General features: G+C 47.4%; 1 protein-coding gene across 1 annotated transcript in view; it reads right to left on the bottom strand.

Moving 5' to 3' along the window:
* The window catches only part of LOC117354948 (SCO-spondin-like), a 441431-nt gene that overhangs the window by 20136 nt on the left and 395702 nt on the right, over window positions 1-25593 (bottom strand). The window contains 8 exon segments of the mRNA XM_033932909.1: window positions 3940-4104; window positions 5030-5076; window positions 12433-12584; window positions 16174-16301; window positions 18400-18570; window positions 22511-22713; window positions 24027-24165; window positions 25117-25233. Coding sequence (XP_033788800.1) covers window positions 3940-4104; window positions 5030-5076; window positions 12433-12584; window positions 16174-16301; window positions 18400-18570; window positions 22511-22713; window positions 24027-24165; window positions 25117-25233 — 1122 coding nt within the window.

Genomic DNA, 25593 nt, shown 5'->3' with positions numbered 1-25593 from the left:
AAAAAAAAGTTTGAGAGAGACACTGCTTTAGAGAAAGGAGAGATGAATATCCAAATAGAATGCAGTTGGATTGTTAGAGGTGGAGAAAAACGAATTCGGACTTGGAGGATGAAATGTACAGCGTCAGCATCTATGAGACAAACATGGTTTTTCTTGCTACATAGGATTTTTTGGACCCCCCCAGTTCATTTGCAAAAGATAGACAGTTCTAAATCTAATAGATGCTGGCATTGTCATCTTGATATAGGGACTTTGGATCATCTGTTATTCTATTGTCCTTTGATACTTAATTTTTGGAAGTCAATATGGGGTCAAATTAATGTTGTACTTGAGTCATCAATTCCATTGACTTATGAAGTCATAATATATGGAACACTATTATATGTTAAACCCCCCTATGAATCGTTCTAAAAGCCGGCTTTTCTTAATAATGGCGGGAATAGCCATGCAAATGATAACATGCAATTGGAAGAGTTATGATCAACTTAACTTTACTTTCTGGTGGGCGAACTTATGCTCCAGCTACAAATATGAAAGAATGAATGTTGAAATCTTGGGACATAATAGTGTACAGTGGCGTACCTAGGGTATGTGGCACCCGGGGCCCATCATTTTTTGACACTCCCCCCATCTATATGAAAAATATGATTTTTAGTAACAATCCACATATCGCACCACAAGAGTGTACCTAGGAACTCATTAAACACTGTAGTGAGCAATAGAACACCAACACATACATTGTAAATCTAAACAAGCCAGATCCTGCACAGTCAATTGATCCTGTAGTCAATGCCAACTGAAAACTGTGTTCTTTTCATACACACAGAACAGAGATACACCCTCGCCCAATATGGAATAATCACAAACTAAAAATAGAAATATGTAGACAAAAGTTAAACTGAACCGCCAAGAAACCAGACCCTGGATACAATGCAACACCACAAAAAACAGTAACACATGTCCTCTAATACAGTGCAAAATATAAAGACAGTAGATGTAAATTTGAAAAAACTGATACATAACAATTACCACTTTACAAATTAACAAATAAAAATAAAACAAATAATGAGAAATAAAAAAATACCATTTTATTGGACTAATCCCCGTAAGCTCGGTCCCCATCCCCGCAAACCACCTGATTCCATCCACACAAGCCTTGAATTGTTTATATTAAAGTATAAAAAGAAACAATATTCTGTACAATTGTCAATTTATAAATCAGCGTCTTCTCTCCACTCTCTTCCCCATTTCCCTTCAGCATCCTCAGCCCACTCTCTCTCCACTTTCCTTCAGCGCACGCACATAAAAACAAGCAAGTAATTTTATATCATTTTCATTCTATTCATTCATAGAAATTAAAGTCTAGATAATGCCAGTCACATAACAAAACATGATTTTACAAAAATAATTCCCTGCACAGTCAAGCCTGCAAGGATTACTAGATGTCTTTCAGCAGCTCCCCTACCTCCCTCCCCCTTACCTTTGTGGCCAAGTCAAAATGATCTACCAACAATAAAATTTTAAAAACACAAAGCACGCTGTACGCAGAGAAAATGTTAATTATCATTTATATTCCGCGGGTTTTCAAAGAGGTCAAGGCAGATGACTTTATGCAATGTCACCTCAGTAACAACTATACAAAAATAGACAAATATTCCCCCTCCCTTTTTACTAAACTGTGATAGCGGTTTTTAGCGCAGGGAGCTGCGCTGAATGCCCCATGCTGCTCTCGACGCTCATAGGCTCCCTGGCATAGTGCAAAATATAGACAGCAGATATAAATTCTCAAAACGGACACATTTTGATCACTAAGTTGAAAATAAAATCATTTTTCCTACCTTTTTGTCTGCTGATTTCATGAGTCTCTGGTCCTTCTGGTCCTTCTTCTTTCTTCTCCTGCCCCCCCCTCTTTCTTTCTCTCTCCCCCTGGCTCCCCTCTTTATTTCTGCCTTTCTTTCTCTCTCCCCCTGGCCCCCCTCTTTATTTCTGCCTTTCTTTCTCTCTCCCCCTGGCCTCCCTCTTTATTTCTCTCTCCCCCTGGCCCTCCTCTTTTTTTTCTGCCTTTCTTTCTCTCCCCCTTGACCCCCTCTTTATTTCTGCCTTTCTTTCTCTCTCCCCTTGGTCCCCCTCTTTCTTTCTGCCTTTCTTTCTCTCTCCCCCTGACCCATCTTTATTTCTGCCTTTCTTTCTCTCTCCCCCTGGCCCCCTTCTTTATTTTTTCCTTTCTTTCTCTCTCCCCCTAGCCCCCACAAAGCCATCGTGCCAATTTCTCCACTTCCACGATTCTTTCCCTACCCTCACCTCCAAGCCAGCAGCCGATTTCTCCCTGCTCCTTCCCCGATGTCCTGAACTTCATTGGGCAGCAGCAGCATTCACAATTCACTGCTGTTGCCCGCTTCAGGCCTTCCTCTCTGTCGGGTCCTGTCTTCATGAAAACAGGAAGTAGGCAGGACCCGGCAGAGAACAAGGCCTGAAGCCGGCAACAGCAGCGAATTGTAAACGCTGCTGCTGCCCGAAGAAGGTAATGGAGCACCGAGGCAGATCGCTTCTCCCCCCTCCCAGCCGAACCCCCGCTGACCCTCCTATCAACCCCCCCATAAACCTTTCCGACCCTCCCAGCGAGAGCAGCAAACCTCCTTTGCGGCTTTCTCCTCCCTCTGCTGTGTCACTGATGACATCATCAGTGATGCGGCAGAGGGAGGAGAAAGCCGACGCTACTGGAGGGAGGTTTGCTGCTTTCGCTGGGAGGGTCGGAAAGGTTCACTTGGGGGGGGAGAGATAGGAGGGTCAGTGGGGGTTCGGCTGGGAGGGGGGAGAAGCGGTCTGCCTCGGTGCTCCAAGGCCTGGCGCCATTACCTTTTTTGATAATGGCGCCGATGCTGCTTTCGCTGGGAGGGTAGGAGCGCGATAGGGCCAGCTGTGCACCCCCCCTAAGGCGGCACCCGAGGCGGACTGCCCCCCCGTCCCCCCCTTGGTACGCTACTGATAGTGTATTTAACTTGGTGTGGGGTCCATTGGCATCTTTTATTGCTTCTATATAGTTGTCATTTCCCTATAATTTTTGTATGATTTCCTTACACATCCAGGGTGGGAGGGGGGTAGGATTGCACTACTATTTTAATTAAACTAGGTTATTGGAAGTTTATATGTATTTATATTTTAGATTAATTAAGGGGGTTAAGCTCTGTCTGGCCAAAAACAGGGACTAGAAACCCCCTAAACAAATTCCAACAGCCCTACCAAGGGAGATGGGTACAGATCACTCAAAACCTGCTGGAGACTGAAAGAAGACAGACTGATGTAAATAGAGAAGGGAGTATATTATATACTGTCCCACAGTTTTGTTTTCAGTCTCCACTTGCTGGTCATGATTGGATATTACATTACATTACATTAGGGATTTCTATTCCGCCATTACCTTGCAGTTCAAGGCGGATTACAAAAGAATTATCCAAGATGTATTACAACAAGAACTTACAAAAAAAAAAAAAAATTGGTCATTTTCAAAGAGAGTAAGAAATGGGTAAGGTTATTTGTTTGGGGTAGTTGGCTTTAGTGAGAGGTGGAGTTTGAAACTTGCGGTATTATTTCTTTTTTTCAGAGTTTTCTTGAAGAGTATGGCTCTTTATTTCTTTTCTAAAAGTCTTGTAGTCGAGGGATGCCGTCAGTAGATTGGCGATTTGGTTAAGATTAACCTCTACTGGTCTGGAGAGTGCTAAAGAGGGATTGTTTTTGAATATTTGTAAGTTCAAAGTGCTTTTCTTGTTTTGTTATATGTTTGGATTCATATGTATTGCACTATTAATACTTGAAAATCAATAAAGATTACAAAAAAAAAAAAAGAGGTGGAGAAAAACGTGCCATAATATCAGAGACAATGTGGACGTATACAGCAATAGGCTGCAAACGGAGCATAAATAAAGTCTCTACGCCTCTCACCGCAGTCTTGGAGAGTACACTGCCGCTGGCGCACTGGGAGGCCCAGACACTCCTTTCCCTCATAGAGACGCTGCTGGCTCTGGTATCGCATAGAGGTCTGCACCCCACTCCCGCATGTCAAGGAGCACTGGGACCACGGAGACCACGGAGACCACCGGCAGTCCACTGCAGAGAGAAAAGCACCGTTTCACACTGGGAAGGGAAAGGCTGAGCTGCGATATCAGCTTTGAAACATTCACATTTTTGACAGGCTTCAATGAATCACAAGAAGGGGGAGATGTTCCTTTGTACAGAAAACTCAAGGACAAGAGATCACATGGGAAAGACGAGAAAATCCTGAGAGGGTGCTAGATGCCTAGAATAACCTGCTAGTACAGCGACAAAATATTGACGCTCGTGTATGAAGCTGTGAAGTCATTTCACTGCAGTGGAAGTTTTATTTAGCTATCCCATTTAAAAAGCGGCTATAATGCAAAGCCAAGCAAAGCAGCTCACTAATACACAACTTTACAACCATGGGGAAACTTACTGAGGTGTGGTTATTTTTTATTGCTTTTTTCAGGACATCCAGCTTGTGAAGCTGTGGCAACATTAGATAGGAGGTTATGAAGCCTATGTTAGAGACTGTTCCCTCTGTGGAGGGATCAGGGGCCTCAAATTCCTCCTTATGGTCTAATGGGCTCCTTAATGTCCACTTCTCTGGTGGTGGTCCCCAAATTTCCCCTGACACACACACACAACAAAGATTTTGGCTGGCAATGAACATACACGTACAGACACAGTAAATAGACAGCCCTGCATAATTATAGCAGAACTATACAGTCCGCTGTATTGCGGTATATAAAAATAAAGTTATTATTATTCTACAATAAGTACTATACAAAAGCCACTAATGGAATAGGCTGTGTCACCAGAGACAGATTTCCTGCCCACAGTGGCTGACTGTTATTATCCACATCACTCTGGAAGCACTGGGCTGGCAGCTCTGCCAGGGACCCTATTCTCACAGCACCCCGGATGCAGATTAAACAGGGCTCAGGTCCCTCCTTAGCAGCATCCTCTGCCCGCAGTCTCGGAGGAATTTTCTTACCGTTGCAGTCCTCCTGAGTGCAAGTAAAGGCCCCGTCCTGACAGATGCTGGAAAGAAAAAGCCAGGAACATCAGCAATGGAGATGAGGTCAACAGCTCAATCCTTTCGAAAAGGATGCTATGCCAGGAGTCAGGCTTCCCTCCACCCCACTGATACTCAGATACATATATCCAGTGCTAACATGCATGCTGTTATTCACACATCCGTACACACTCGGAGCCGCATACATATACACAGACATTTATTTATTTAATTCGTTTTATATAAAGTCCTCCCCAGAGAGCTCAGAACGGGTTACAAGGTAACACGTAATAATTAAACAAAAACGAGATAAAGAAACGACAGTACGGGCTACAGTGATCTTCGACTAATACAGTTGTTCATCTTTAATTAGCAAACACAGAAGGAGAAATTAGGTTCTTACCTGCTAATTTACTTTCTTTTAGCTTCTCCAGACCAGTAGAGGTTAACTTTACGAATGGGTATATATCTAATCATGACCAGCAGGTGGAGACTGAAAACAAAACTTTGGGACAGTATATCCTAGCCCCTCCTCTCTATTTCCCTCAGTCTGCCGAATAGCCAAGCAGAACCAAGAACTGGAAAACAACAGAGAGAAAAAACAATACTCCGAAAGGAGTAACAAATAACATACCCAAAATGCTGTTGGAAAATGCAGAGGAGAAATTCCCCACAGCTCGCCAGCTAAGCCAGCCGAGCCACAGCCGCTGTTCTTCACTTCTCCCCGGCCCTAGAAAAATACTAGAACCCGCAGCAAAAACCAAAAACTGCCCGCGCAACAGCCCCAACAACAACAACAACAGACAGGGTGGGGACCTCTACTGGTCTGGAGAAGCTAAAAGAAAGTAAATTAGCAGGTAAGAACCTAATTTCTCCTTCTTTAGCACTCTCCAGACCAGTAGAGGTTAACTTTACGAATGGGACGTACCAAAGCAGTCCCTCTCACGGGCGGGACCCCCGAAGGGCCGATACCAGAACACGCTCACCGAACACCGCGTCCCGACGCGCCTGCACATCAACCCGATAATGACGAACAAAGGAATGCAAGGAGGACCAAACCGCAGCCTTACAAATATCCACTGGAGGCACGAGCGACGACTCAGCCCAAGAAGCCGCCTGACCCCGAGTGGAATGAGCCTTGAGAAACTCCGGAACAGGCTGCTGTTTCAGAAGATAAGCGGAAGCAATCGTCTCCTTGATCCAGCGCGCAATAGTAGCCTTAGAAGCGCCAGCTCCCCGACGAGGACCCGCCAGGAGGACAAAGAGATGATCGGACTTCCGGAATTCCTGGGTCCGCTGCACATAAGAGCGAAGGACCCGACCGACATCCAACTTGCGCAGCTGCCGTTGCTCAGAAGAGCCCTCCCGACCACCCAAGACCGGGAGAACCACCGATTGATTGACATGAAAAGGAGAAACAACCTTCGGCAGAAAGGAAGGAACAGGCCGCAAGACGACCCACTCCCTAGAAAACTCCAAGAAGGGAGCCCTACAAGAGAAAGCCTGCAGCTCAGAAACACGCCTAGCAGAAGTAATGGCCACCAAAAAGACCGCCTTCAAAGTAAGGTCCTTCAAAGAACAGTCGTCCAAGGGCTCGAAAGGCGGACGCACCAAAACAGAGAGAACCAGATTAAGATCCCAAGAGGGAACCGAGGGCCGTAGGGGAGGCCTAAGCAACTTGGCCGCCCGCAAAAACCGAATCACATCAGGAAGAGCCGATAAACGCTGACCTGACACCAACCCTCGAAAAGCCGACAGGGCCGCAAGATGAACCCGGAGAGAAGACCAAGCCAGGCCTCTATCCAGGCCATCCTGCAAGAACTCCAGAATGTTAGGCAGAGAAGCGCGAAAAGAGGTCACTCCCCGCGCCCGACACCATTCCTCAAAGAGACGCCAAACCCGCACATAAGCCCGAGAGGTAGAAAGCCTCCGGGACCCCAACAGTGTAGAGATCACCTTGTCTGAATATCCCTTCTTGCTAAGGCGACCCCGTTCAAGAGCCACGCCGTAAGACAGAAGGGAGACGGGTCGAACATGGGAATGGGACCCTGCATCAGAAGGTCGTCCGAGAGAGGCAGAGGAAGAGGATCCGCTACCAGGTGCCTCACCAGATCCGCATACCACAGACGGCGAGGCCAATCCGGCGCCACCAGCACCACCAAACCCGGATGGTGAACAATGCGAAGAAGCACCCTGCCCACCAGCGGCCAAGGAGGGAACACATACAACAGCCCCTCCATTGGCCACTGCTGGACCAGAGCATCCAGACCCTCGGCCAGACCGTCCCTGCGACGACTGAAGAAGCGGGGCACTTTGGCGTTGCCACCCATGGCCATCAGGTCCATCAGGGGCTGCCCCCAAGCCTGCACTATCAACTGAAACGCCTCGGCGCCGAGACACCACTCTCCTGGATCTAGGAAGTGACGACTGAGGAAGTCTGCCTGAACATTTTCTACCCCGGCTATATGAGAGGCCGAGAGGTCCAGCAGATGGGATTCCGCCCAAACCATGAGCAGAGCCGCCTCCTGCGCCACCTGAGTGCTCTTGGTGCCCCCCTGACGATTGACATAAGCCACCGCCGTGGCATTGTCCGACAGCACTCTGACCGACTTGCCCAGCAACAGGGAGTGGAAAGCCAACAGCGCCAGACGGACCGCTCTGGTCTCCAACACGTTGATCGACCAGGCGGCCTCCTCCGCGGACCAGGTGCCCTGAGCTGAGTGACCCAAACACTGAGCCCCCCAACCCAGGAGACTCGCATCCGTCAGGAGCACCGTCCACTGCGGGAGATCCAGACCCACCCCCTGAACTAGGTGAGGGGTCTGGAGCCACCAACGCAGACTGCAGCGCGCCAAGCCTCGCAGGGGAACCGGAACATCCATCCCGTGCCTCTGGGGAGACCACCTCCGGAGCAGAGCATACTGGAGAGGACGCATGTGGGCCCGCGCCCACCTCACCACGTCCAGGGACGCCGCCATCGACCCCAAGACCTGGAGGAAATCTCGCGCCCGAGGACACCGGGACGCCAAAAGCAGGCGAATCTGAGATTGCAATTTGCTCACCCGGCCCTCTGGGAGGAAGACCTTCCCCAAGGAGGTGTCGAACAGCACCCCTAGGTACTCCAGACGCTGAGCCGGGACCAACCGACTCTTGGAAAGGTTGACCACCCAGCCCAGCGACCGGAGAAACTCCACCACCCGAGCAGTAACCCGGGAGCTTTCCTGCAACGACTTTGCCCGAATTAACCAGTCGTCCAGGTAGGGGTGTACCAGGATACCCTCCGACCGCAAGGCTGCCGCGACGACCACCATCACCTTGGTGAACGTCCGAGGAGCCGTGGCCAGCCCAAAGGGAAGCGCACAGAACTGAAAGTGCCGACCCAAGATCGCAAAGCGCAGGAAACGCTGATGAGAGGCCCGAATGGGAACATGCAAGTAGGCCTCCGTCAGATCGAGAGAAGTGAGAAACTCCCCCGGCTGAACCGCCAGAATGACCGACCGCAGAGTTTCCATACGGAAAGAGGGAATCTTGAGAGCCCTGTTGACCCCTTTTAAATCGAGGAGGGGCCGAAAAGTCCCCTCCTTTTTGGGCACCACAAAGTAAATGGAGTACCTGCCCGTGCCCCACTCCGGAGGGGGCACCGGAACAACTGCCCTGAGATCTAGCAAGCGCTGAAGGGTCTGGCGAAAAGCCTGCGTCTTCCCCGGAGTCTGACACGGAGAAGCGAGGAAAAAATCCGGCAGAGAGCGGGCGAACTCCAGGGCATAACCGTCCCGCACCACCTCCAGGACCCACTGATCGGACGTGATCTCGGCCCATTTGGGGAAAAATTTGCGCAGCCGAGCCCCCACCGGAACCAAAGGGGGCGCCGGCAAGGCGTCATTGTGCAGGACGGGAAGCGGGGGAACCGGCGGAGGGATTCCCTGCCCCCCGACGGGCCCCCCGAAAGGGCTGCATGCGCTGGAAGAACCGACCCCGGGAAAATCCCGGAGACTGGAAAGAAGCAGCCCCATGCCCAGGGCGATACTTGCGAAAAACCCGCAAACGCCCCCGGGCCGCACCCCCCCGAGACGCCGGGCGGGCACGGTCCTCCGGCAGACGGGGAACTTTCGAGTCCGACAGAGTCTGAATCAACTTATCCAAGTCCTCTCCAAACAAAAACGACCCCCGAAAGGGAAATTTAGTAAGCTTAGCTTTGGACGCAGCATCCGCCGCCCAAGCGCGCAGCCACAACACACGCCTTGCGGCCACACCAAAAGCCATAGACTTAGCCGATATCCGCACCAAGTCATATAGAGCATCTGAGAGGAATGAGGCCGCCATCTCAATCTTCGCAACCTCCTGATCCACCAGAGACCAGTCGTCAGACTCTCGATCCAAGACCCGCTCCGCCCACCGAAACACGGCGCGAGCGACCAGTCCCCCACAAATAGCCGCCTGGACCCCAAAGGCAGAGACCTGAAAATTTTGCTTAAGGATGCTCTCCAATTTGCGCTCCACAGGGTCCCGCAAGGCAGAACCGCCCTCAACAGGCACGGTATGCCGCTTGGAAATTGCCGAGACCACCGCATCCACGACTGGCGAAGCTAACGTAGCCCGATCCCCTTCAGGAATGGGATACAGGCGAGCCATGCTGCGCGCCAGCCGAAACGGCGCCTCCGGCGTTTTCCACTGCTCCAGAATAATATCCCGAATATCCTGATGCATAGGAAAAGAGCGGGAAACGGAACGGATCCCCCGTAACAGGGGGTCCCCCACACGCGGAGTCTCCTGCGGCGCGTCCTCAAAACGCAAAACCGTAGAAACCTGTTGAATAAGGTCAGGCAGCTCATCTTTCTGAAAAAGGCGCACCACGGACGCCTCGTCACTGGAGAACGGGATATCCGACAACCCGCCGCCAGCTTCCGTCCCCTCCAGAGAGTCCTGGAACTCCTCAGAAGGGTCCAGGTCCTCCTCCAGACCGACCCGTTCCTCCGACCACAAATTCTCGTCCCACGACACCCGCGGACGCTTGGACAAGGGAGGCGGCGGAGGGGACGTCACGCCAGACGAAAGAGGCAAAACCGCAGGGAGCGCGGAGGAAAACCCACCCCCCGAAACCCCCTGGGCGCAACCGGGACCCCCAGCCGCCTGAAAATAGGCTCTGCATAAAGAAAAGAAAAATTCAGGAGAAAAACCCCCCGAGGGTCCCAAGGGACTCCCTGCCACAGCAGGGGACCCAGCAGAACCTTGCCCCTGCATAGTCAAAACAGGGGGAAGGTCACCTGAGGTGGAAGACAAAATGGAGGGGCCAGACAGAGAAGATGGCGGTTTTCCCGCCAAAAAAGCTCCCTCCATAGCCTGAAGCGGCTGAGAAACCTGAATAGTCTCAGCCGCTAAAGCAGGCAAGCCGGCATCAGCTGTCAAAAAATCAGCTGAGAGGGAATCCTTCGGGGAATCCCTCCGTGGGCGGTTGTGGAAGACCGGGCTTCCCCACTGCTCCAAGCCGACTCGCGAGGCACCATCGGCGGGGAGCTCTGGGCGCCTGCAGCCGCTGCCGACGGAGCTCCACCACCTCACCGACCCAAACCGCCGAGTTCAGGCCGGCCGCGAGTGCCTCGCGGCTGGACTAAAATTGTGGCCTACTCCCCCGGAGAAGGGCACAATTGCTCCATACGCGACCTAGCTATAAAAAAGTGCTGGTTACATGAAAAAATACAGTAAAATACAGTTTTCTTAAAGGGAAACAACCCTTCAGACCAGCACTACCTCAGGATTTTTTTTTTTTTTTTTTTTTACAGAACAGACTCCACAGGCTCTCGAAGCAATATGCCTTGCTTGATTTAGGGGGCAAGGGATACTGCTGAGGCTCCTCTAAAAAAATGTGGGGAGGTGGAGGAAGTGGGGGGAGGGACCCCGCTCGTGACCCGCCGGGTTTGACACCCCCGAGGTCGGACGAACCCCCAAACAGAGTCCGCCCAAGCTCCGTCCGGCTAAAAACAGGGACAATAAACCCCCTAAACAAATTCCAACAGCCCTACCAAGGGAGATGGGTACAGATCACTCAACACCTGCTGGAGACTGAAAGAAGACTGAGGGAAATAGAGAGGAGGGGCTAGGATATACTGTCCCAAAGTTTTGTTTTCAGTCTCCACCTGCTGGTCATGATTAGATATATACCCATTCGTAAAGTTAACCTCTACTGGTCTGGAGAGTGCTAAAGAATAAGGATTTTTCATCCAGATAGTTCATCTTACATTACCAAGTTCAGAGATATATGTTAGTTTCATATATAGTTATTGTGTGAGGTCAGATGCTTATGGTGAATAGACGGTCCTCTAATCAAAGCGGGGGGAGGGGCTGGTGGTCAGCCAAGTGTAGTTGACGCAGTGACCCTGAACAAAGGAACAGAGAGGAGCGCCCAAGGCGAGGGGAGGAGGTGCAAGACAGAGACCAATAGGAACAGAGCTTAGCACCTCAGAGGAAAGGTCACACCTTGCTGACCTTGTCAGGGCAGAGGAAGTGAGAAATGAGACAAAGGAGTACAAGCTTAGTTGAGAGGAAAGGGGAGGTCTTGCAGGAGAAAGACCGCTAGAAACAGCTTGTACAGGTGAGCAGCTGCGGATGCAACATGAATGAGACCACATTGCCCACAATACCTAGCTCATAAGAAGAACATAAGAACATAAGAAGTCGCCTCCACTGGGTCAGACCAGAGGTCCATCTTGCCCAGCGGTCCGCTCCCGCGGCGGCCCATCAGGTCCGCGACCTGTGAAGTGGTTTCTGACCACTTTTATAACCTACCTCAAGTTCTATCTGTACCCCTCTATCCCCTTATCCTCCAGGAACCTATCCAAACCTTCCTTGAACCCCTGTACCGAGTTCTGGCCTATCACTTCCTTCGGAAGCGCGTTCCATGTGTCCACCACCCTCTGGGTAAAAAAGAACTTCCTAGCATTTGTCTTAAACCTTTCCCCTTTCAATTTCTCCGAGTGACCCCTAGTGCTTGTGGCTCCCCACAGTTTGAAGAATCTGTCCTTATTCATGTATCCTGGCAAGAAATAGCTACAGCAATAAAGTTTTGTGAAATTACCGAATTACATAAGGCATATCTTGGAGCCCTGACATATAACCCAATTCCTTAGGTGAAGGCAGTGCATCCTTTAAATCAACACAAGTCACTTAACAGTCACCTGCCTACTGGAGTTATCCTCAGAGGATGGACCTAAAAGACTGAACTATGACATATGTCCCACGGTATCACTCAGCTGCCTCCCTGCCCATGTCCAAGGCCTGCTGCCTGCACTGAGAGCTTGTTCAGTTAATATGGTAGTATAAGATGGGCTTAATACATTCCAGCCTGGTTGAGACCTACTGCTTGGTTTGAGTGCCCAGTTACATACCATCTATTGCACTGGTGGTGTACGATGGTACCCGCTGGATGCTCCTGTGCCCTTTCTTCCAGCGAGAGATTAAATGACCAGGGGATGGTGAACGCCGTGAGGAAAGAACATCGGCAGGCGTCTGGTGCAACACAAGTCCCATCCTGCAGCACCTGCAACTTAGCAATAAGAAACTATCAGAGTTAAGTCACCCAAATCCATAATAAAAACATTCAAATGCCATAATGCAGTGGTTCCCAACCCTGTCCTGGAGGACAACCAGCCAGTCAGGTTTTCAGGATAGCCCTAATGAATATGTATGGAGCACCTCCATTATATGCAAATGTCTCTCATGCATATTCATTAAGGTTATCCCCAAAACCCGACTGGCTGGTGGTCCTCCAGGACAGGGTTGGGAAACACTGCCATAATGGAAGGGGCATTAAATAACCCTCACTCTGTAGGGAAATTCTTTCCAGAGCTGAAACTCTTCTTTGTCAGAAATCCAGACAGGACACACAGTGATTCTTAATCTTTATCTTTATTATTCTTGGGAAATTGCTTGCCCCAACATTATAGCCCGACGGGACCCGTTTCGCCTCACAGGAGGCTTTCTCAAGCTGCTCCTGCCCTGTAAGTGAGAGAACGCTAATGGAGTGCTCCCCCTGGAACCCTTGAGAAAGCCTCCTGTGAGGCGAAACGGGTCCCGTCGGGCTATAATGTTGGGGCAAGCAATTTCCCAAGAATAATAAAGATAAAGATTAAGAATCACTGTGTGTCCTGTCTGGATTTCTGATAAAGAAGAGTTTCAGCTCTGGAAAGAATTTCCCTACAAAGTGAGGATCCATTTTGTTGCAAGATTGTATATCACCTCACTTTCCGTCTTCACCATCCTTGCTTTAGTATTAAATAACCCCACATGTGTATATAATTCAAAACACTCCCGTATATTAAAAATAAAAAAATAACTGTATATAGTGCTCTTATATAGGCGACCAAGGACCCCATCGACTGTGTCTTTTCATCTTTATAATCATAGCACAACACAGCAGTTAGATAGCTTATAACTGGGGTAGGGAACTCCGGTCCTTGAGAGCCGTATTCCAGTCGGGTTTTCAGGATTTCCCCAATGAATCTGCATGAGATCTATTTGCATGCACTGCTTTCAATGCATATTCATTGGGGGAAATCCTGAAAACCCGACTGGAATACGGCTCTCGAGGACCGGAGTTCCCTACCCATGGCTTATAATCTTTGTGCCATTATAGCAAATCAAAAAACAGGTTCATAACAATACGGATGTAAGTTTTTAAATCACTGCTTGCTGCACAGCGCAATGGCTCCAAACGTAGCAACAGGTTTCAACAGACCACATTTCCATCTCCGAGTCTCTTCATGGCCATGTTACTGCCGAAGTTTCTTCAGGAAACTTGAAATGTAGATTCGCCGAAGTAAGTTCCAAAAGTGAACAGTGAAGGCGAACAATTTTTTTAACAAAGAATTTACTTTGGTGAATCTACAATCCGGATTTCCTGAAGAAGCTTCGGCAAAACATGGCCGTGTAGAGACCCGGAGATAACAATTTGGTCTTTTGAAACCTGTTACTTTCTTTGGAGCCAATGTGTTATATACATCAAGCAGTCATTTAATAATAATAACTTTATTCTTTTACTAGTCTTTAAGTCCATTACATTAACGGGTGCTAGAATATATGTCTGTCTGTCTTTCTTTCTGTTTCTCTCTCTCTCTCTCCCACTGTCACTCTCTCTCCTTGGCCCCCTTTCTCTGTCTGTCTTTCTGTCCCTCTCCCTGCACTTGTGTCTTTCTTTCTTCCTTTCTGTCTGTCTCCCTCCCTCCTGCTGTCTGTCTGTCATTCTTTCCCTCCATTTTCCTGTGCAGCAGCATTTCCACCCCACTTCCCTGTGAAGCAGCAACAGCATTTCCCTATACTTCCCTATGCAGCAGCAGTGATATTTGCCTTCCCCTCCAGGTCCCTGTGCAATAGTAGCAGCATTTCCCCCACCCCCCCCCTTCCCTTCTCTTACCGCGATCTGGCCTGCTCTGTTCAACCCCTCCCCTGCGTTCTGGCCTTCTGCGATCTGGCTGCTCCGTTCGGCTCCTCCCCCTTCCCAGCCTGCTCCATGGCCCCCCTTTCCCTTATAGCGTTCCCCGCAGGCAGGCCCAGCTTTTTCTTTGCGGCTCGCGGCTGGAGTCCTCTTCTTTATCGGCCCCCCCTTTCCCTTCCCTTCCCGCGGTCTTGTCTGCTCGTGCCAAATTTTTTTTTAAAGTTTAAAGGTGCCACGGCAGTTCGCGGCTGGAGTCCTCTTCTTTATCGCCCCCCCCCCCCTTCCCTTACCGCGTTTCAAAGGTTTTTTTTTAAGTTTACAGGTACCACAGCGGCTCCTCTCACGATCTCCGCCAGCTTGGAACCCTTCTCCAATGCTGTTGCAGCTCGTGAGAGGTGGCGACGCTGCGGCTTTTAAACCCCGCAATTGGCACAGCACAGGTGCAGAAGACAGTCCTAGAGACTCGCGCATGCGCACTTTGCCGATCACGGACCTACAGATCAGGGATCAGGGAACACGTTGGTAAGAGTGCGCATGTGCGCTTAGCATTTTATTATAGTAGATACCACCATAACCAAAAGTTCTAGGCGGTTTACACTAAAAAGAGCTGGACAGTCAGCGAAATACAATAATACAAATATTTGTAAAAAATACAAATATTTGTAAAATATATTTGTAAAATATTTGTAAAAAATATTTGTAAAAAATACAAATATTTGTAAAATAGAATTTTAATAATAAAACTCACTAAGTAATAAACTTATCGAACAAAGTGGTCTTAATGAATTTCCGAAAACTGCAATAGGATAACATAGCTTGCTGAATACATTTATCTAACCAAGATTGTTGCCTACCAGCTTGAAATGCTAGGGTCCTATCAAAGAAGGTCTTATATCTACACCCATTAATTTTTGGATAAGCAAATAAATAGAAGTTTCTAGTTTCTCTTGATGGTCTATGCAACACAAAATGAGGAAAAAGGTAAGCTGGAGACAATCCCGATATCAGCTTAAAGCAGATACAGGAAAATTTGAATAATACTCTTGCCTCCAAAGGCAGCCAATGAAGTAAATGATAATATGGCCGTTCTTTTTTAAACCAAAAATCAATCGAACATTGAGCTAAGAACTTACATCTATATCGTTATATAAATATTTTTGTCTTGCTGCAACAGCACGAAGATGTCCTTCTAAGACACCTTCCATGTTTAACTGTGAATAAAGATTGTGCCAAGAATCTTGATCCTTTCCGCACCTTGCCTCTCTGCTTGGGAATCTGTGGGGTGCTGTTCTCTCTTTCCCCACATGGTCTGTGTTTCGGACAACACACCTTCCTCAGGAGTCCGTGGTAGATAAGGTTTTGCCACAAACAGCATTAAAGGGATTGCTATGCTTCTTACAATCCAGCACTACACCCTTTCAGGCACTTGTTTTTTTCCCTTTAATGCTGTTTATGGCAAAACCTTATCTACCACGGACCCCTGAGGAAGGTGTGTTGTCCGAAACACAGACCATGTCGGGACCTTTGGTTGGTAATAAGGTTCTTTATACCATTAGAGTTTGAAATAAACAGTGCCTGCATCTTGTACATAGCCTGCAGTTGTTTTTGGTTTTTGCTACTGCCATTACACAGCAGAAAAGAACTCCGTCCACAGCCCATTAATCAGTGAAGTGCACAAAGACATCGAGAGACACACCTGGCCACGAGGGCAGGCACACCCAGGCTCACAGCGCTCTTCCAGGCATTCAGTCCCAGGCTGGAGGTCAGCACAGATGTGGGGACAGATGGTGGCACATTCTGTGTATTGCTGACCGTCTGGACACTCTGCAAAAGCATACAAGAAACCAGAAATGAGAGGAAGGACGAGAGCACACACAGAGAGATTCTCATTTTTATACCCTGCTCTCCTGAGTGGCTCTTTTCAGGAGAGGCCAGAACACTTTATGGAGGTTGCTCATTTCAGCTACACTACACTAGACTACATAGGACTGCCAGATTTATTCTATGAAAAGAAGAGGACACCCGGCCCCACCCCATTTTATCTCCAGCTCCGCCCCCACCCGAACCTCCCTGAGCTCGGGACCGCATTTAGTAACCCTAAGACTACATCATGTTTTGCTGCCTATTTGGTTGAAAACAAGAATTTAAACATGGTTGACTGGGGCCCACACTGTCGGTTGCACCTCTGGCCACCTAGTTGGACAGACTGGATAGACCTTGCGAGTCTTTATGTGCCATCACTTACTAGTGTGATTTCAGTTTTTGCGTTCCTTCAGAAAGCAATTAAAAAGCTTTTTTTTTTCTCCTAACAAGCTTTTAATGCTCTTTAACCCTATTTTAGGATAAGAGTTTAGAGGGGCATAATCGAAAGGGACGTCTAAGTCCATTTATGTCCAATTCGCAAGTCGTCCAAAGTATACAATAGCCTAGGACACATTTTCGAAAAATACGTCCAAAATTTTTTTTACTTTCGAAAATTGTCTAATTATACATCCTGCCGATCTGATCGTCCAAGTCACTAAATCGTCCATCTTTATACCACATTTCCGTCCAACATTTCGTCCAAGTCCAAAACGCCTAGAACAAGCCCTGTTGGACGTGGGAGGGGTTCTGCAAAGTGATGGACTGAACACCCAGACATGCCACCTAAATAGTGGGGTACCTTACAGGGCACTGCTGTGAACTTCACAAAAAGGGTGCCATGTCTTCATCTGACTACAGCTCCCTTATAGATAATGGTGAGCCCCCCAAACCACCTCTAAAATCCCCTAGACCCACGTATCTACCACCCCCAATAGCCATTATGGCTGCAGGAGCAACTTATATGCCAGTACAAAAGGGTTTTGGGGGTGTTTAGGGGAGTGCACATGTTTAAGTATCAATGCAGTGATTACAGGGGCTTATGGGCATGGGTCCTCCTCTCCATGGGTCCCTAATCCACCCCCAAGACGGCTTAAGATGCCTCTGTGCTGGACGACTAAGCTTTCCTATGCCAGGCGGCCAGGTGATGATGGTCTGGAGAGGCTGAATTTTAAAGGTGGGATTAATATTTTTATGGGGTGGGGGTGGGGTCGGTGATCACTGGGGTAGTGTGTGGGGGTCTGTTTTATGTGTTTGCAGTACTTATCTGGTGACTTTAGGTGGGTTTTTGTTTTTACATAGTCTAAGTCACAACGTCCAAGTTCCGTCGATCCTGGGCTGTATCACTTTCGGTTATACATGCTGTACGACTAAGTCTAAGCCAGCCCATGTCCCGCCCAACTCCTGTCCTTGACACTCCTCCTGAAATGCCCCATTTAGCTTTGGTCGTTCAGCGGCACTAGGAAGGCCTAGGTCGTTTAGAAATACGTCCAAAACCCGTTTTTAGTATCGGCACTTGGACGTTTTTGAGAAATGTTCATCCAAGTGCTGACTTAGGCCGGTTTTTGGACGTATTTCTCTTTCAATTATGAGCCCCATACTATTTTATGATATTATTTGTATATTATTGTCTGTGCTTTTATTATGAATGTCTTCTTTTGTAAGCCGCCTATAACCGCAGCTAGCGCAAGATATAAATTTTTAAAATAAAATAAACACAGGGTCAGATTTTCAGCCAACATGGAGGTGACATGAATTTAAGTACCAACCATTACATTAATTAATATAGGTGGCAAAAGCAGAACCATGATGGCAGATAAAGGCCAAATGGCCTATCTTGTCTGCCCATCCGTTATCTCCTTCTCTCCTGCCTGTCTCACGCTTTCTTGAAGTCAGACACAGTCTCTGTCTCCACCACCTCTTCTGGGAGACTGTTCCACACATATACCACCCTTTCTGTAAAATAGTATTTCCTTAGATTACTTCGGAGCCTATCACCTCTTAACTAAGCTAAAATGTGCAATTCTGTGAGCTGTCACAGCTGTTGTCTGCTGAGTATCACCTGGTGTACAGTTGAATGTGTGACAGGTCTTGTGCTGTAACAGAGAGGTGGGACACTCCTGTCCTCCAGGTTCAGAGGGAGCTAGGACACTCCTGTTCCTCTCAGACACTCCTCCCCCACACGTGGAGCTGCACTCACTCCATATGGACCAGTCACTTATGACACAGTCAGCTACAACAGGGAGAGAGAGAGAGAGAGACAGAGAGAAATTCATATGAGCAAAGGATAGGATAGCATTTTTAAGTGAGTTTCTGTAATACCTCAGGGTGAGTTTTGGAAGGCTTACATTCTCCACAAGTGTAGTATTTAGAGTGGGATATGGGCCCGAGTCTCCATCTTTATGGTTGACTATACCAGTGGTCCCCAACCCTGTACTGGAGGACCACCAGGCCCATCAGGTTTTCAGGCTAGCCCTAATGAATATGCATGGGGCAGATTTGCTTGCCTGCCACTTCCATTTTATGCAAATCTCTCTCATGCATATTCATTAGGGCTAGCCTGAAAACCCGATGGGCCTGGTGGTCCTTCAGGACAGGGTTGGGGACCCCTGGACTATATCACCCACTGCTCTGCTAGGACTGGCCATAACATGTTACCTGAGTGTAAACCACTTACGATATAGGTGGTATATAAATAAATTATCATACAGACAGGTATGCACTGTCTGATTCACATCTTTGGGGGGGGGGGTTAGAGGGGGTCAGTGAACACTGGGGGAGTGTAGGGGGTGTCATGCTTACATCCTTCCAGTGGTTATCTGGTCAGTTTGGGAATCATTTTGTGTCTTATGTGCTATTAAAACTGGTCTAGCCCCAAACATCCCAAATTGGGACGTTTTGTTAACTGTTTGATTATGGCAGAAAACCGTCCAGGTCATAAGCTCACCCTAGTCCCACCCAAACCATGCTTCTAGCACAGGGATCTCAAAGTCCCTCCTTGAGGGCTGCAATCCAGTCGGGTTTTCAGGATTTCCCCAATGAATATGCATTGAAAGCAGTGCACGCACATAGATCTCATTCATATTCATTGGGGAAATCCTGAAAACCCGACTGGATTGCGGCCCTCAAGGAGGGACTTTGAGACCCCTGTTCTAGCATGTCCCCTTGAGATTTAGATGAACTATGGATGAACAGCGTAGATATCTGTCTAGAGGTTTCGAAAATAACAAATCGGAAGGGTTCGAGAAAAACATCCATCAGCCCCTTTTGGACGTTTTTCTTTTTTGAAAATGAGCTCCAGAATTTCTCAGCTGTTTTAAAATGTTATAAATCACATACTTTTCTCTTTAATTTGTCCCAGAGCACTTAAATTTGCATTTGTTTTTCTTTTAAGCTTTTCCTGTGATAATTTTGTCCTTTCTCAGTTGGTATTGCATTTTCTTTGTATACCCTTCAGCAGTGCTGTGCTAGTTACGTTTCAAAAGTATTTAATTACAATTACTGAGAGAGTGATCAAAATCGTCTCATCATCCCCACATAAGAACAGCTTCACTGGGTCAGACCAATGGTCCATCAAGCCCAGTAGCCCATTCTCATGGTGGCCAATCCAAGTCACTAGTATCTGGCCAAAACCCAAGGAGTTTCCATGCTACCGATCCAGGGCACGCAGTGGCTTCCCCCATGACTTTCTCAATAACAGACTATGGACTTTTCCTCCAGGAACTTGTTCAAACCTTTCTTAAAACCAGCCACGCTATCCACTGTTACCACATCCTCTGGCAACGCGTTCCAGAGCTTAACTATTCTCAGAGTGGAAAAAAATTTCCTCCTATTAGTTTTAAAAGTATTTCCCTATAACTTCATCGAATGTCCCCTAGTCTTTGTAATTTTTGACAGCGTGAAAAATCGATCCACTTGTACCCGTTCTACTCCACTCAGGATTTTGTAGACTTCAATCATATCTCCCCTCAGCCCTCTCTTTTACAAGATGAGAGTCCTAACCGTTTTAGTCTTTCCTCATATGAGAGGAGTTCCATCCTCTTTACCATCTTGGTCGCTCTTCTTTGAACCTTATCTAGCGCCACTATATCTTTCTTGAGATAAGGAGACCAGAATTGAATGCAATACTCCAGATGAGGAGGCACCATGGAGCGATACAGGGGCATTATAACATTCTTAGTCTTGTTAACCATCCCCTTTTTAAATAATTCCTAGCATCCTGTTTGCTTTTATGGCCATCGCCGCACGTTGGGTGGAAGATTTCATTGTATTGTCCACGATGATACCCAGATCCTTTTCTTGGGCGCTAATCCCCAAGGTGGACTCTAGCTTCCGGTAACTGTGATTCAGGTTATTCTTCCCAATGTGCATCACTTTGCATTTGTCCACATTAAATTTCATCTGCCACTTGGATGCCCAATCTTCCAATTTCCTAAGGTCCATTTGCAATTTTTCACAATCCGCCTGCATTTTAATAACTTTGAACAGTTTAGTGTCATCTGCAAATATCTCACTCATCGTTCCATTTTCCAGATCATTTATAAATAAGTTAAATAGCACAGGTCCCAGTACAGACCCCTGCGGTACTCCACTGTTTACTCTCCTCCATTGAGAAAAATTACCATTTAATCCTACCCTCTGCTTTCTATCCGATAACTAATTCCTAATCCACAACTGAATTTTGCCACCTATCCCATGACACTTTAATTTTCTCAGGACCTTCTTGTGAGGAATTTTATCAAATGCTTTCTGAAAATACACTATATCAACCAGCTCACCTTTATCCACATGTTTATTCACACCTTCACGGAAGTCAAGCAAAATGGTGAGGCAAGATCTCCCTCGGCTGAACCCATGCTGACTCCGTCTCATTAAACCATGTTTGTCTACGTGTTCCACAATTTTATTTCTTATCATTGTTTCTATCATTTTGCCCGGCACTGAAGTGAGGCTTATCGGTCTGTAATTTCCCGCATCTGGAGATTCTTCTTCATACCGTCCGCTGCTCAATTTTTTTCAGTCCAAGGTCCAGAACTGTGCAATGCCCTTCCCCTCTAGCTAAGACTTCAGACCTCCTTAGCCAAATTTAAAACGGATCTCAAAACCTTTCTATTTTCCAATGCCTAAGTGTAATCCTTTTTTTTTTTTTTTAACCATTTCTATTCTTCAGGCTTTCCTTCAAATGCTTCCTTACAGAGTTTATACCGTTGCTTATTCCAGGGGAGGGGTATACCTATTTACTCTATGATTGTATCCGATTTACTGTGAACAGCGATCATTGACGTCACAAGAGTGCCACCTGCTGGACGTTAACTGAGGCAGGCTCAAACGCTGAAACACGGACTGTGTCGGGTGCATGATACACAGTGACTACATGATAGAGACCGTTATATTAATAGTTTAATAAATATTTATTCATTTTAATCTATCCCTGGTTGGCGTGTACAGTTGTGTTCCCACTTGCACAATTTCTATTGCTTTCCTGTGGGGTTTATTTCCTTGCTTTTTGCTTTTCCATGATTCCTTAGATTTGAGAAATTTATTTCAAATGTACTCCGAGATAGACTCCTTGCTTAGTTTATCTGAAACCAGTGGCAGATTGTACCTTTATGTTTATCCACCCCAGTGGCGTAGTAAGAGGAGTGGAGGGGAGCAGTCCACCCCAGGCGCGGTCTTCCTTAAGGCACCAATACCTCTCCTCCTCTCTGCCCACTTCCCACTCCTCCCCCTGTCGCCCGCATCCGTTCCCCATACCTTTTTACCTTTGGAATCAGCAGCAATGAACTTACTGCTCGTGCCGGCTTCAAGTATTTTCTCTGATGTCACTTCCGGGAAGGGGATGTGTGTGGAGGGGAGGGAGGGCAGGAGAGAAGTGAAACCTCCCCGGGCGCCGGTCAACCTCACTACACCACTGAACCACCTCCTGCTTTTCTTTTAAATAATGCAGTTCTACCCCCTTTCCTCACAGTCACATCTCATCTAGTCACCCCTTCCTCACATTCCCCCCCTTTCACTAAACCGCACCCGGGTGGGGAGGGGCGCTTCTCACCATTGCTACGCCACTGTCTTCGGAAACGCATAACAATTCGTAACACCTCCTGTGACTACCTGCAATATTGGGATTTTCCTTGGCAGGACTATAGGTTATATTCCGCTATCACTCTGGGACTTGCCTGGACAGAGTTGTGTGTTGCACTCTCGGGTCTCCAGCGTCTCGCTCCCACAGGGTGCCCCATTGATGGCCTGCTCCTGACAGGTCCGGTTTCTCATCATGTACCCCCCTCCACAGCTCACAGAACACATGCTCCAGGCTGACCAGGGACCATAGGTTGGGCATTCCAGATCCGTGCAAAAAAAGGTGCCATTCACGCATATGCTGTGAAAAAAAAGAGGTATAAATACTCAATCTGGCATAAAAACAGGGAACAGGATCCCTAAACAAATTCCAACAGCCTTACCAAGGGAGATGGGTACAGCTCCTCAAACCTGCTGAGAATAGGGGAAGGTACCTATTCCACAATTTTGTTTCAGTCTCCACCTACTGGTCATGATGAGATATATACCTGCTTGTAAGATACCTATACCGATCTGGAGAGTTGCTAAAGAACTTCGTAACTGTATTAGCCTGTGAAGAATTTGGTAAAGAGGGATCCTAATGAATATTGAGATGTGTTTCATACTTAGGGTTACAAGATGTCTGAGAAAACTCAGACATGTCCTCTTTTTAGAGGACCCTCCGGGCTCCCAGATGAACTTTCCAAAACCTGGTATTTTTCTGGGTTTTGGAAAGTCTTGACGAGCCCCGGCCGCATCTGGAGGGCCTCTAAGCATGCGCGGACGATGCCACCTACATCCGCGCATGCTCCAGGCCTTTCAGAAGCGGCTGGAGCTCATCTGGAAGAAGAGAGGAGGCTCTTTGGGGGTGGGGCTTGGGGCAAAACAGGATGGGGCTGGAGGCAGAACTAGCCGGGAATGGGATGGGGCTGGAGGCAGAATGGAGGTCATATGTCTGGGGTTTCACAGAGAAAAATATGGTAACTTTATTCATATTGAAATTATATGGCCAGGCCAATATTCAAAGAAAGCTGAGCACCTCAACTAGAAATTTCTCTTAAGGGATTTCTCGAATTAACTTTGAGCGTTAACCAGACAAATCTCACCTTCCAAATTTCAGGTTAAATTTTAACTGAATGTGGGTGAAAGGACAGTGTGTATTGGAAGAAACCCTATACATCTAATCAACATCTAATCACAAGAAATGACGGCATTCATGGAGCGGCATGGGACCAGGCAGGAAGCGAAAAGCTTGCGCTCCTACCTTATTCGCTGCTCTGCAGCAACAGAGAAGGCAGCTGTCCAGCAGGAGCGCGGAAAGCTCCTGGCGAGACCGTGCTGGACCACCGGCATTTAAAAAAAGATACGGGGGTGGGGGACTGTGGGCTGCCTACCACCAGACGCACCTACGTGGAGAGGAACAAAAACTAAGAAAAAAAAAATTCTGAACCAAATTTTTTTATTCTTGGTTTTCCTCCTCTACACGTAGGTACATCTTATGGTCAGGTGCATCTTATAGACCAAAAAATACAGTAAATATTTAAATCTGAAAAACCTTTCCCACCGAAGAATGAAGCCCACTATTAATAATGCCCTCATGGCGAGGAACAGAAAGAAACCCAGGCTCTCCCTTACCAGCTGTTACAGTCCATCAGCACTTGCTCCCCAGGCTGGTACTCCTGAATGGTGTTGGCTGTAGGGAGACCACATCTGCAGTCCGAGATGGGGACACACTTCCTATCCTGCAGCAGCCATCCGTCTTGACAACGGCAACCTGAGGACCGAAGGTTGAGCATTAAGTCCAAATTATCAAAGCCTCTATAACCCTTTGGTGGGCAGATAATGCCAAATGTACTGTGTGAAGAGTGTGTCTCTCAGAGATTAGAAACCTAGAGCCCATGAGAGACCTAGTTACAGAGATTCAACATCTGAAATGTCTCACTTCTCATCAGCAATAACCCAAAACAACGAACTCCTACTATAAATATAAAGTAATACAGATAACAATGTAGTAGTTTTCGGCAACTACGATCAACAGTGAACTGCATACACGTTGCCAAACAGCTCGTCAACATGCCGGTACCGGTGAGCCTATGAGGGGACTATTTTCCTTTCATGTGTCTGTTTGTTGCTGTTTCTGGAAGATGAAGTGGCCAGAGCCCTTGATATAGCATTTTGCAAAACAGGGCCACTGTCGGGTCTGGCCGAATAGTTGGTTTGCCTGAATCTTTCTATGGCGTGGAGACCAGCAACAGAATTTTCTTTCTGCCTGTGATTGACCGTCCCTGGCAACTATGAGGTATAAGTACCTGACTGCATATTTATTACTATTGAAGATATTGAGAAGAGCTGGTTTATTTTTGTGGCGTTTTTTTGAGAGACCAATGACTGGTGCTAGCTCCATTGCAGGACTTGATGTACTGAAAGTAAGGAGCATAATTCTTTCTCTGAGGTCTCTTTTTTTAAACTTTGCATGTTAATGAGCTGTTTGGCAACATGTATGCAGTGGACCTTTGATTAGGGTTTGTTTATTTATTTATTTATTCATTCAATTTTCTATACCGTTCTCCCAGGTGAGCATTTTCCCTATCTGTCCCGGTGGGCTCACAATTTATGTAACGTGCCTGGGGCAATGGAGGACCGAGTGACTTACCCAGGGTCACAAGGAGCAGCGTGGGATCTTATATTGTCTGTATGGAGGAGTGATAGCGGGGCTATGTATTACCTGTCTTACACTCTCCCTGCAGGCACTCCACATGTTCCCACAAGTCAGTGCAGGCGCGAGGGCACTGGTTGGCACATAACATCCTGTATGCCTTCCCTCGATCCTCACATTCCTCGCCTGAAGGGAAAAAGCAGTTTAATCAGTTCTGGTGTACAACGTCCATCTTCTCTCATGCACAACACGAACCTGACAGACATACACCAACGTGTGGACCTCAGTTGTATCTGGGGAAGACATTCTTTGGTGAAGGGAGGGATTTGGCAGGATCAGAAGATAACATTCTCGTAGACTGACCTTTCAAATCTAAGAAAGTTAGCCTCCACAAAAAGTGGACAAAAAAATCTACGAGCACTCCAAAAAGGAAAAACACATTATTATTCCATTGCCCTAAATAATTTTAGGGAATTGTTCACGAATTCACAAAGAGGACGCCCAACTCGAACCACGCCCACTTTTACTATAGGCCTACTTTTTATA

This window comes from Geotrypetes seraphini, chromosome 2 (assembly GCF_902459505.1).
Source record: "Geotrypetes seraphini chromosome 2, aGeoSer1.1, whole genome shotgun sequence".
NCBI lineage: Eukaryota > Metazoa > Chordata > Amphibia > Gymnophiona > Dermophiidae > Geotrypetes > Geotrypetes seraphini.
This window is presented reverse-complemented; position numbering and strand designations above follow the sequence as displayed.